Raw genomic sequence first — 12182 nt, 5'->3', positions numbered from 1 at the left:
AATCTTCTCGGTAGTCGAAGCCTACAAGTGTCTAAATACTTGTGCTTCGCTTCTACGAGAAAAATACCCATAAAAACTATAAAAACATATAATCACAGAAAGTTACAGATCTGTAATTTTCATAAAAATACAAATTAAAACTCATACTAGCTTCGCACATGGCTCTGATACCACTGTTGGATTTTTTCGGGCCGCAAAAACCACTTTTTGCGTTACGGAAACCCCGAAACCCCTGCCACCGGATCTGTGCGAAGAATAAAATTTCGTAAAACTTTGAGTATAAGTTTTCTAACCTAGATCTACACTAGATCTACAAAGGAGAAGAGTTTACCCTTGATGCAAAGCCCTTCGCGTAATCCTGCTCATCCAAGGTTCGCCGGATCTCGAAAGTATCAAAGTAGATACTTCTCTATGTGTATCCACACGAACAACTCGATGGAGAGAACCTCTAAGGATGTGCTAGGAACCTTAGAAGATCAGTAATGGTGGAGGAGAGGGAGAGAAGAGAAGAGCTTGAGGAAGAAGAAGGAGGTTTCAAAATAAACTGAAACTTACCCCTTGAATGAAAGTGGCCGGCCACTTTTGAGTGGTTTGTAACCTCCATGGGATGCCAAGAGTCACAACTCTTGGTAACTCCCATGAGGTGGCATTCCACTTAAGCAACCATGATGATGTAGAGCATCATCATTGGCCCACTTAATGTCAACTCACCAATGAGGTGGCAAATGGTCAAGTTAAACTTGACCCTTCATCTTCCTCTCAAGTCAAGTCAAACTCGACCACTTCTCTCCCATGGTTGATCAAATCTAACCATTAGTTCAAGTCAATTTTAATTTAATGAATCTCTATTCATTGAATTAAATTGATTCAATGAGTCTAAGTCCAAATTATACTCATTTAATACATGAACCGAATTGAGTCCAACTCAATTAGCCTAATTTGGATTACTCTTAATCCAATTTGGTTCATCACATGAACCTAATCATTTAGGTTTATCAAATGAACCTAATCTCCATCTAATTGTCCTTTGTGTATGACCCTATAGGTTCTTGTAACGTTGGCAATGCTCCTAAACCCATTTAGAAGTATAAGTAATGAGCGGTATCTAGCAACACATCATTACTACCCAAGTTACAAGAATGTTGAGATCCAACATCACCTTGTGACTACTAATTATGACTCTTCACAATATATGACAAGTGTCCTTCTATCCTTGACATCTAGATTGATCAATGTGAGGCATAGACCGTGTCATCCTCTAATCAATCTAAATCTTGAGCTCCAAGTAGACTCACTCAATAAAATGAGCTCAACATCTCATATTGACTCATTTGGGCATGATCATGCACTTAGTGGTCTCACTCTATTAAGAATATCTATGTCTCTCCCGTCATATAGGAGGGATAGATCCCATCTACATCACTCACATCCCTCCACATAATTTGTTACATACCCAGTAATCGCCTTTATAGTCCACCCAATTACGGGTAACATTTGACGAAGCCAAAGTACGTAACTCCTTATGTAGGGATCCATAGTGACTTCAGGTCCAAGGACTAATAGTCATACTAATAGTCACATGAGAAAATATATGACACTCATATAACGATCCATGATACTTTCTCATGGCGGGTCATTCAGTATACATTCTCCAATGCATACTCATGTGTCAACTTGATATCTCTATATCCATGACTTGTGAGATCAAGTCATCGAGTTGACCTACATGCTAGTCTCGTCGCATTAACATTGTCCCTGAATGTTAATACTCGACTGGGAATGATTAAGAGTAGTATTCCCTATATCATCTCACTATCGATTCAACCAATTGATTGATATAGGTAAGAACCTTCTACTCAAGGACGCTATTATACTTAGTTATTTGGCACCAATACAAGTAAGTATAATAACCAAAACAAATGCCTTTATTTATATACAAGAATATGATACAACGAGTCCATACAATAATCATCAAATGATTGGCTCTAGGGCTCTAACTAACACTTAAAGGTATTGTTAAACATCAAAAAGAGGGAGATTGTTGGTGCAATATCCCTAGGTTAAGGTTGACTTGATTGACTAAGCTTGAGTTAGCTCAAGCTTGAGTCTTGATGTTTGGGATTCGATGTTTGACAATACATGGAGATTGCAGATGCAATCATCCGTTTGGGGAGATTGTTGATACAATTCCCCTCTGTTCAAGGTTGACCAGTTAGATGTGAAGAAGAGTCAAGTAGGTCAAAGGGTTGACCGGATACTTGACTGGGAAAGTCCTAATTGGAGGTTAGGCAGTTGAAAGTCCTGGTGAGTGAAGCCAGGTAGTTGGAAAATCCTGGTGAGTGAAGTCAGGTGAAAGACCTAGTGAGTGAAGCTAGGTAGTTGGAAAATCCTAGTGAGTGAAGCTAGGTGAAAATCCTAGTGAGTGAAGCCAAGCAGGTGAAAGCCTCGGTGAGTGAAGCTGGGCAGTGGGAAAATCCTGGTGAGTGAAGCCAGGTGAAAACCCTAGTGAGTGAAGGTAGGTGAAAGTCATGGTGAGTGAAGCAAGGTAGATAGGAAGTCCTAGTGAGTGAAGCTAGGCAGATGGAAAGACCTGATGAGTGAAGCCAGACATGTGGAAATCCAGGTGGGTCAAGATTGATAGGACACCTGGTATTGAGAAGTCTAAGTAGGTCAAAGGATTGACTAGATAATTGTAACAAAGGAAATCCAGATGGGTTAAGGGTGACTGGACATCTGGTAGAAGGAAGTCCAAGTGGGTCATTGAGGACCGAACACTTGGCACTAGACGGTAAATCTAAGTGGGTCAAGGAGGGCCTCACTTGGTGATCAGAAGTCCAACGAGAAGTTGGCAAAGAGAAAGTCCAGATGGGTCAAAAGTTGACCGAACACTTAGCGGTCGTAAGTCCAATAAGGAGGTGGCATGGAACTAGGAAGTTCGGACGTAGTAAACTTCTGAAGGCCATAACTTTGGACTCGGATATCAGAATGAGGTGATCTCAAATGCAAAATGAAGCTTATTTCAAGATCTACACATTTTTCTACTTGTCAATCGATTGGCCAATCAATTAGTCGAATGATTGGGCTCAGTTTTTCTCACGAGAACGCGAGGCAGACGCAATCAGTTGGTCAATTGATTCCGGATTTTCTATAAAGAGCACAGAGGCATTCTGAATCGATCGGTCAATCGATTCAAGCCTCCCCAATCGATCAACTGATCGATTGGAATTCGATCGTTGCGCAGGAAGCGAACGATGGACGGTTGGGATGGTGCAAATCTGACGTGGCAATCAATTAGGAGTATGCCCAATCGATTGGGAGCCCTAGGAGCGTGAGGTATATAGCCATTGGCGAGCTTCTTCTCTACAACACTTCTCTCGATCTTCACACGCTCTTCCTCGACGCTCACAGCCAGTTCTTGGAGACTCTTGGGGATAAGTGCTAGTGCACTTCCAAGGTTCAAGAGGCAACAACAAGCAACAAGTAAGCAAGAAGATAGGGTTTTACACTTGTATTCATTGTATTTTTCTTCTTGTGTTGAGTGTTGTACGAGGTTTCTCCATCTCTAGTAGTTACCGAGAAGGATTATTTTCTTAGTGGAGAGTGCTCGTGTGTGTGGATCCTTGGATTAGTCACCTCATCTTGAGGTGGATACCAAGTAAATCCTTGTATTAGTGTTATAAGTTTGTTTCTTGTTCATTCCGCTGCATATCATCGCGAAGCAAGCAATGACGAGCACGCGACGAGCTATTCACCCCCCCCCCCCCCCCCTTTAGCACCAAACGACCCTAACAAAGGACTTCATCACTTATCTATAGGAAAATTTTAAAATTTTTCTGACTGTTAATTTATTTTTTTATGAAATTTTTAACAAAAACTATATTTTTAATTTAAAATTCGCAGAGTAAATTTTATAAACTTAATTTTTCTCTGAAAAGTTATCATATTCCATATTCAAAAAATTATTTTTTAAATTTTTTGATAGTTATTGCATCTTTTATGAATTATTTATCCAAATGCTACCTTTTAATATTAAAAATTCTCAATAGTTATTTTTTAAAAATTTATTTTTTCGGCTAAGATACTTGCTATACTACATACTTAAAAAAATTTCAAGATTTTTCAAACTTAAAACCTATTTTAAAGATTTTTTTACAAAAATATATCTTTATGTAGAAAAAATTTATTACTGTTTAAATTAATTTTAATTTTTAGTGAAAATTTTATCTGCTTTAACTATATCCGTTTAATAGTTATTAAAATTTTCATGATTAAAAATATTTTTTAATTTATTTTTCCAAAAATAATTTATAACTGGTAAAAATATAGATTTTCAAAATTTAATAGTTCATGATTTTTTTGAATAATAGTCACTATATTTTTTTTATCTCTTAGACTCTGTTCTGAATTTATTTCTAGTATTATCCTATTTTAATGTGATTAAAGGGGGGGAATTATAGATTAAGTTTAGGAGGGGTACATTTTTTTTTGAAAAACATATATTTGATATTTTCACTGTTATTTGTTTTTAATTTACCCTGACTTAACTTGGGTTGCTCACATAAAAAAGGGGGAGATTGTAAGTATCTGTGATAGTTTTGATGTGATCAACCAAATCAAATTAGGTCATGCTGTCTTTTGATGCATAGTATCTAAGTGTGCAAAAACTTAGGAGCATAGAAAGTCGAGCAAAAGACGCAGCTAGCGAAAAGGACAGCGCTGGAGCTTGGTGCATCTAAGGGACGAGACGCTGGGAAGAGTATATTGGCTTACGAGAAGGAAGTACGCGGCATTTTCGAGGGACATGAAGCCGCAGCAGAAGGTTGCTCAAGAAAGCTAGAAAATAGGTTCAGATGAGCTCTATTCCGGATGACCAAAATCACCCAAGCAAGCGGAGTACACTAGTGGACGAAAAGGAAACGCATGGCAATTCCAAGGGACAAGAAGGTATAGCGGAAGGTTGCTCGAAAAGGCCAAGAAAATGGATTCGGGTGAACCTTATCTCGGATGACCAAAATCACCCAAGTAAGCCAGGGCACCCAAGAAGACCTGGACAAGAAGTCAACTCCAAGTTGACTCTAGTCCGGGCGCCAGGACCACCGGGCTAGCCAGGGCACCCCGAGCCGTGCCCTGGTCGAAAGCTGGCTCAGCCCGATCCGGGCGCCCAGACTAGAAATCTTATCGAAACGCAACCTGTTATGATCTGTTGCATCGTGGATAAAATTCTATCCACACCTAGGCGCCCGGAACCCTTCCAGGCACCCAGATCAGTGCTTTAAATACAATCATGATCTCATTAGTTAAATACAACACTTGTAAATGATTCTCTTTCTGTTTAATTGTGTAATTGAGTGCTTTAACTGCTATAAAAGACTTCTCAGCCTGAAGAAGATTTGATAGTGAGCTTTCAACATCTTGGACTAGCAATCCTCTGATTGCAAACCAAGTAAAAGATTTCCTTCTTCTTTCTCTTTATAATTAGTTTCTTTTTTACAAGTGGTTCTATTAATCAAGCTATTAGATCGAGAAAAGTATTTATTTTTTTTATACAAGACAATTCACCCCCCTCTTACCGGACACAACACCAACATGTTAGTTCGAGCAAGGGGCCCCCCACTCTGACGCTCAAATCAAACAGGTAACCGAGAGGAAAAAGAATTCAATAAACAATAAAAAGAAATAGTGGGCAATGAACAGAAAATGTCAACGACTAGGCCAAAGGAGGAGACTCTCTTATATAGTGTCAATTTTCCTCTGTGTATGATTATTAATGTATTTCTAAAAAAGGACCGACCATTCTAATATTCTGATACCTTTTTGAAAATAGACCTACCATTTTTGTAGTTTACAGGGTAGAAACTTCCATTATAAAGACTATACAAGGAATATTTTCTTAATTCTATAATAATCGATATACAAAATATCAAAAGGAATATTAGGTTGTTGGATTAAGGGGTCCTTAATACACTTTACTGTTAGGCCGACTGAGTCCTCTTTGTCGTCCGATCGACCTTCGCTCGTGGTTGAAGTTGGGTCGACTAAAGAATGATGAGCTTCTCGAGGACTCAACTTTCGCTCAATCTTTCAAGAAGGACAAAGAGTCTGATATGATCAAACTGTGTGTCTAACATACCTGATTGGATTTAAGGTCCGATTGACCAAACCACTCTATAGTAACATCTGACTCAATTCTGAATGATACCAATATAATTCAAAACTTTATTACTCATGAAAAACTCAAGATCCAGTCAAACCAAAGATCTAATTGATCAGATCACTCGACTGACATATATGGTCACACTAGTCCTATGTATGACGACCTATCACAACCTCAACAAACTTTCTTAACTTGGACTCCAATTCCAAGAATCTACGTTATTCGCCATATCACATTGGTAAATCAATGTCCCCTTCTAACCCCTATAAATACAAAGCAGCATAAAAATCTCTCCTTTTCCTTCGATCACCCCCCACCTCACTGCGCTTCACTTTGTTCAAAAATGGCAGCTGTCAGCTTTATGTCATGCAGAATTGCTCAAACGGCCTTCTTCTCCACTTTATTGCAATTCGATCCTCCTATGCTTTTGTTGTTATACAAGCCGCCCAACTCGCCTTCGCCCATTCTCCATGCTCCGATAGTTGGGCTCTTGGCAGTGTAGATTCGACCTGCTGCCTCGCTGCAAGGTGGAGATGGATTTCAGACCGATCGGCCCCTCGGCTGGGCGCGGCGGCTGCGGCGATGACTCCCTGCGAGGTCTCGCGTTTGGTAAAAAGATCTATTTTGAGGACGGAAGTGGCGACGGCAATAAGGGTCCGCCGGCGAGGAAGGGGAGGGGCGTGCTGCAAGGAGGAGGAGGAGGTGGAGGAGGGCAGCAGCAGGCGACGCCGAGGCCGAGGTGCCAAGTCGAAGGGTGCGAGGCGGATCTGAGCGGCGTGAAGGCCTACTACTGCCGGCACAAGGTGTGCGGGATGCACTCCAAGGCGCCCAAGGTTATCGTCGGCGGCATCGAGCAGAGGTTCTGTCAGCAGTGCAGCAGGTCTCGTGCCCTAAAAAACCTTTTTTTTTTTAACTTCTTGAATCTGGTTTTCCGAGTCTTGATTTCTCTGAGAAAAAAAAAAGAAGGCATTTTTAGTTTTTTTCTCTTGACTCTCGTCGATGGATTTTGCCTTCTTGCAAAGGTGCTGATTGCTGCCCTCCACAGTAGTTCTCCAGCTCTCTCTTCTAATAGAATTTTCTTTTCCGTAAGGCTCTGTTTTTTTTCCCCTTCTCAATGAATTTGTATCTTTATGCACAAGCTCTGCTCATCTTCTCATTCTTGCCACACTTCAATGATGAATTACTCGCAATCACTGCTATGTAATTGTAGAAACCCTAGACCTTTCATGATAGTAGATGTCTGTTAATGGTTTCTACCAGGTGATAATTAACTGAATTCAGCAACAATCATCAAGCGAAGATGTTGTCTTGTATCTTTATCAACACATGTAGATTAAACGTGACTTTGCCGCAATGCATTCACAGATTTCACCAGTTAACTGAGTTCGACCAAGGCAAACGCAGTTGCCGCAGACGCCTGGCAGGGCACAATGAGCGGCGGCGGAAGCCGCCGTCTGGTCCCTTCAATTCTTGCTACGGCCAGTTTCCGCGGTCCTTCCATGGTTAGAATCTCATCTGATCTATATTCTGCGGCATTCCATTCATGTTGTTGCTCTGAGTTCTCTGAATGCTGCATTGAATTATGAAACAGAACCCAGCAGATACAGAAGCTTTCTAATGGACTTCAGTTACCCGAAGCAGGGTAGAGATAATTGCACTGATAATCTAGTGGCGTGCCACCAATGGCACGAAGTGGTGGATGCTCCATCAACTGCAGTTGTTCCGGTGCTCCTCCGAGCCCATCCATACTCGCAAGGCTCGCCGGGCCAGATTCTATTATCTTCGCCGGAACTTCCACCAAGCGAGTGCCTTGCAGGAGCTTTAGACGGCAGCTGTGCTCTCTCTCTTCTGTCATCGACTCAGCCATGGGGCAGTAGTACTAGCAGAAGCCAAGTTCCATCTATTTCTTCATCCAACAGCTTCAATCCCTTTTCCAACAATTACATGGCCAACTCCTGGGGCTTGAGGGATCCTGGAAGTAGGAACCACTCACAAGATACTAAACCCCTCAATGAGCTGGGGGGTCGAGCTCATTTTTCTGGTGAGCTTGAGTTGGCTCTGCAGAGTAGGCAGTACCTCGAACACGGTTACGGTCACTCCGATCATATGATCCACCACTTGTCTTTGTAGATCATATTGGTCCACTTATCCGTGGCAATTTTGCAACTTCTAAATGTTGATCCCACTCTAGCCATGGAAGTCTTAGTTGGCCTTCATGCCATTCTTGAGGGTAAAGATTGTTACTCAAGAAAATCTTTCCCATCTAGTAAATGCCATTATGTGGGTTTATAATGTTGAGTTTTCCCCATGATCAAATGTTAGGAAAGCTTCAGTTTCACTCTGACCTCCCGGCCCCACCCCTTTTTTTTTTTTTTTTTTACCTTTATATCCCTTATTAAGTGTCAATGTTTTTTTTTACAAATTTTTATTTCTTTTTAATCAATTTTTTATCAAATTTTTTTTAACAGTTCATTTTTTAATCAGTTTTTATCAATTTTATTCTTTTTAAATAATTTTTTATTATATATTTGTAATATTTTATTTATTTTTTATGATAGATTTTAATATTTGACCCACTCTTTTTTCGTTTCATCATATTATTTATCTTTATTCTATTTTTTTTTATTTTTTTATTTTTTTATTAAGTATTTTTTTACAAGAATATCATACTATTTTTATATTTATAATATGACATCGAATCTTGTGTCCTCAATTTTCTCTCTTTTCGTGTTTCACTCGTTTCAGTCCACTGCTGATGACTTTTGGTCATCGTTCCGACCAGAATTATACCCTAGAGGGAAGGTAAATCGAGGGGGATCACCATCGATACGATTGACATCGGAATTTGACCGAATCTGAGCAGGGACTCAGATTGACGGTGAAGGAAAGTCTGTTCAGATTCGATTAAATTTCGACGTTGATCGTGTCGATGCGACCTCACTACGTTCACCTTCCCCCTACGATATAATTCTAATTGAGGTGGCGATCGAGGGCCGCCAGTGGTGCTGACGATTGTGGGCTAAGGTAACGAATGAGAACAGAGACAGGTGATATTGGAATAGAGGATTAGATCTCTTATAATTTTTTTTTAATAGTAAATTTTAGGAGTTATTATTTATAAAAAAATTTAAAAGTAAAATAGGGATAAAAAATAAAAAAATTGATGAAAAAATAATAAATAAAATTTATTAAAAAAAATAAAATTAAAGAAGTAAATAAAATTGAAAAAAAATTAAAGAGGTAAATAAAATTAGAAAAAAAATCTTGTTATTTAAAGAAAGAGGGGTTTAAAAAAAAGGTCATTTAATAGGGGAGAGAGAGGGGCTGGGCTGTTAAGACAGGTGGGAAAAGTAATTTACGATTTAAATACATCGATATATTTCAAATCTGGATTCTTTTTGCCTAGGAGAAAAAAAAGGTCTTACGACAGTTCAAGGACATTCATTGCAATTCAAGAGCGTTGGCAGGCACCAGGTGCATCCTCGCCATATCGACTTTGAACAACTGGCTCTGGCAGCTTTTGCATCTGATGAAAAGACTGGCAGGGTGCATTTGTTGGGCCTTGGGAATCAAGATTCTCGCTGGCACGAGATCTAGAGAAAGAACATCGAACGGAGCGCCCAATGTCAGGAAATAGAAGAACCGTACTGCCAACTATAAAGTATGCTTCTTTAACCAGGATTTTATAAAAAATCTTAATCTGAAAACGCGATTACAACCCGCTTAAATTTAAATAACTCGATTAATTATTATTATTATTATTTTATAATTCTTTACTTATTTTTAAAAATCAAATTTGATTCAATCGTAAAAAAAAATTATTAAATTCTAAATTCTGAGAATTTTCAATTCGAAAATCTTTTAATCCGACGCTAAAAACTGTCAATATGAAAATTTTTAAATCGACTCGGATGTGGATCGGATTTATTTTTGAAAACTGGTGTGCACCATATATGATTTGATTGTGCTTAACCGCTACAGAGTTAGCCCCCAGCCCAAAGCTGCACCTTACTTGCGACTTGACAACTGAACGGAATATCTCTCCGAGAATGGGAAAAAAACCACTCTGAATATCAGACGGGCACTCTGCACAGTTGTTTCATACAGCATGCAAAAGACTCAACGTCTGGTGTTTTCCTCTGTCAATCCAGGACACTTGGTTGCCAATGATCAGTGTTGCTATGTAATAGCAGAGTTAAAATCTAACTATAAAGGCCTCAAATGATTAAAAACAAATAGCAATGAAAGTTACTCTGAAATAAAGGAGTCGTAGCTTTTTGGTTCTTATGACGTTGACATACAGATAGATAGATATACCTGAATTATATTAGAATATCCTTAATGAAATGGAAGGACATTGATTTGAGTTCCATAGGTAAGAAATAAATTTGACGATCCATTTCAGTTACATTCCAATTGGATTCACAATGAAAACAAATACTCTTTGATCCTTCTCTCACTTACTGCAAGTAGCACGCGACGAAGGAGAGGACGGCGACGCCGAGGGCGGCTCCGGCGGCCGGCAAAGAGGCAGCGCCGGAGGCTGGGCCGGGCGCGGGGGCCTCGGCGGCCAGAGCGCCGGTGGCAGTGGCGGCGGCGACGAGGACGGCACAGGCGATCTTCTTCATCTCCATCTCGTCTTAAATATGAGATTTTGGTTGGACACGTGGAAGAATGCAGTTAGAGACGAGAAAGAGAAGAAGAGTTATTGAAACTGCGCAGGCCTGAAAGATTTGGAGGCGAGGGAGGGATTTTATAGCGTGATTTTGTGGCCCGGAGGATTCGTCGCGAGCGATAAACATGCAAGAAATTGACTGATACTTTTGAGCCTTTGTGATCATCCATGAAAAGGAGCGGGCTTGGATTTTCTTACCACCTAAAGGACAAATATTTAGCAAATTAAACATGCATTTATCTTTTTTAATTAAATTATTTCAATCTATCATAATTAAACAAAATCAATCATTGTTATATATATATAGATATATATATATAATTTGACTAGTCTACGTCCTTTTTGTGCACGATGCACTATGTATGGATGACTAAGTTGGGTTTTGAGTGTCTGAATCATTTTTGGATGCCTGAAGTATTTGAAATTAACTTGAAGCGCTCGGAAATCCACTTAGTACTCCATGCATCACACAGAAACGGGTGAGCAGGTTATATATATAAGATTGATATGTCGTGGATCTTACGTCATATACATTCTATGTACATCTAAATTTTTTTTTTATTTAAAATTTTTTTTGTCCTTAATACTATGAATCAAGTCTTAAATTTTTAAGGTAAAATCTTAAATGTTATACTCGCAGGTAAAAAATATAATATCTATATGCACGGACTCCATTACTATGCATTAGCTTTTCTTTTTTTTTAAAAAAAAAAAAAATTAGCTTGTGAACATGTCATTTAGGCCATGTTTCTTTTGAGGTGTGGAAAAAGGAGAGAAAGGAATGCCTACGAAAAATAAATGTGTCGAATGAAGAAAGAGAAGAGAAAATAAAAAGAAAATGAGAGAAACCAATCCCGCGGAAGGAAGAGGGAAGAAAGAAAAAAATGAGACAAAGAAGAAAAAAAGGGCAACACCTTCTGGTTCAAGAAGGAAAATTCGTCATCGCCAGGTTGATATGCTATGCCCACCTTAATCAAAACACCTCCGCCATTAACGACGATGATGAAAAACGACTAGCACGAGAAGGCCAACGAGCGCGATCACGAGACGACCCTACAGGGTGAAAGATAAAATTGATTGGACAAAAAGAGATGAAATAATAAAATTATTGATTAATTTAGTTTGTCCAAGGGACAATTTAAAAAATACATTATAAGGCTCCGTCAATTGACATATTAATAAATAAAGGAAATATTATAAGACTCTGAAAGAAATAATTAAGAGGTTCTAATTTTATTTTGGTGTAATCATATTGATTGATTCTCTTTTACCTCCTCACAAATTCAATGGAAGATCTCTAATGTTGAGTTTGTTTGCTAGCTTATTGAAACGTTGTTTGGATAATGACTTAGT

The 12182-nt window shown here is 39.1% G+C and overlaps 2 protein-coding genes across 2 annotated transcripts; one reads left to right on the top strand and one right to left on the bottom strand.

Annotated features, from left to right (window-relative positions):
• The first annotated feature begins 6460 nt into the window (after nt 1–6460).
• On the top strand, nt 6461–8492 carry LOC121993857 (squamosa promoter-binding-like protein 14). Its single transcript, XM_042548143.1, has 3 exons — nt 6461–7034; nt 7520–7656; nt 7746–8492. The coding sequence occupies exons 1-3, from the start codon at nt 6688–6690 to the stop codon at nt 8282–8284; spliced, it is 1023 nt and encodes a 340-aa protein (XP_042404077.1). The 5' UTR covers nt 6461–6687; the 3' UTR covers nt 8285–8492.
• A 2112-nt stretch (nt 8493–10604) lies between these two features.
• Nucleotides 10605–10788, bottom strand: LOC121993855 (arabinogalactan protein 23-like). The gene has a single exon (XM_042548142.1). It carries the CDS (start codon nt 10786–10788, stop codon nt 10615–10617), a length of 174 nt encoding a protein of 57 aa, XP_042404076.1. The 3' UTR covers nt 10605–10614.
• Nucleotides 10789–12182: the final 1394 nt, after the last annotated feature.

This window comes from Zingiber officinale, chromosome 6A, assembly GCF_018446385.1.
Source record: "Zingiber officinale cultivar Zhangliang chromosome 6A, Zo_v1.1, whole genome shotgun sequence".
NCBI lineage: Eukaryota > Viridiplantae > Streptophyta > Magnoliopsida > Zingiberales > Zingiberaceae > Zingiber > Zingiber officinale.
Note: the sequence above shows the minus strand (reverse complement) of the source record. Positions and strands in the feature narration are given on the sequence as shown.

Bases quoted from the DNA above. Each gene is read 5' to 3' on its own strand.
- LOC121993857 (XM_042548143.1), top strand. From the start codon at position 6,688: ATGGATTTCAGACCGATCGGCCCCTCGGCTGGGCGCGGCGGCTGCGGC. The intron at 7,035-7,519 runs GTCTCGTGCCCT...ATGCATTCACAG, and splicing joins TTCTGTCAGCAGTGCAGCAG to ATTTCACCAGTTAACTGAGT. The intron at 7,657-7,745 runs GTTAGAATCTCA...ATTATGAAACAG, and splicing joins GTTTCCGCGGTCCTTCCATG to AACCCAGCAGATACAGAAGC.
- LOC121993855 (XM_042548142.1), bottom strand. From the start codon at position 10,788: ATGGAGATGAAGAAGATCGCCTGTGCCGTCCTCGTCGCCGCCGCCACT.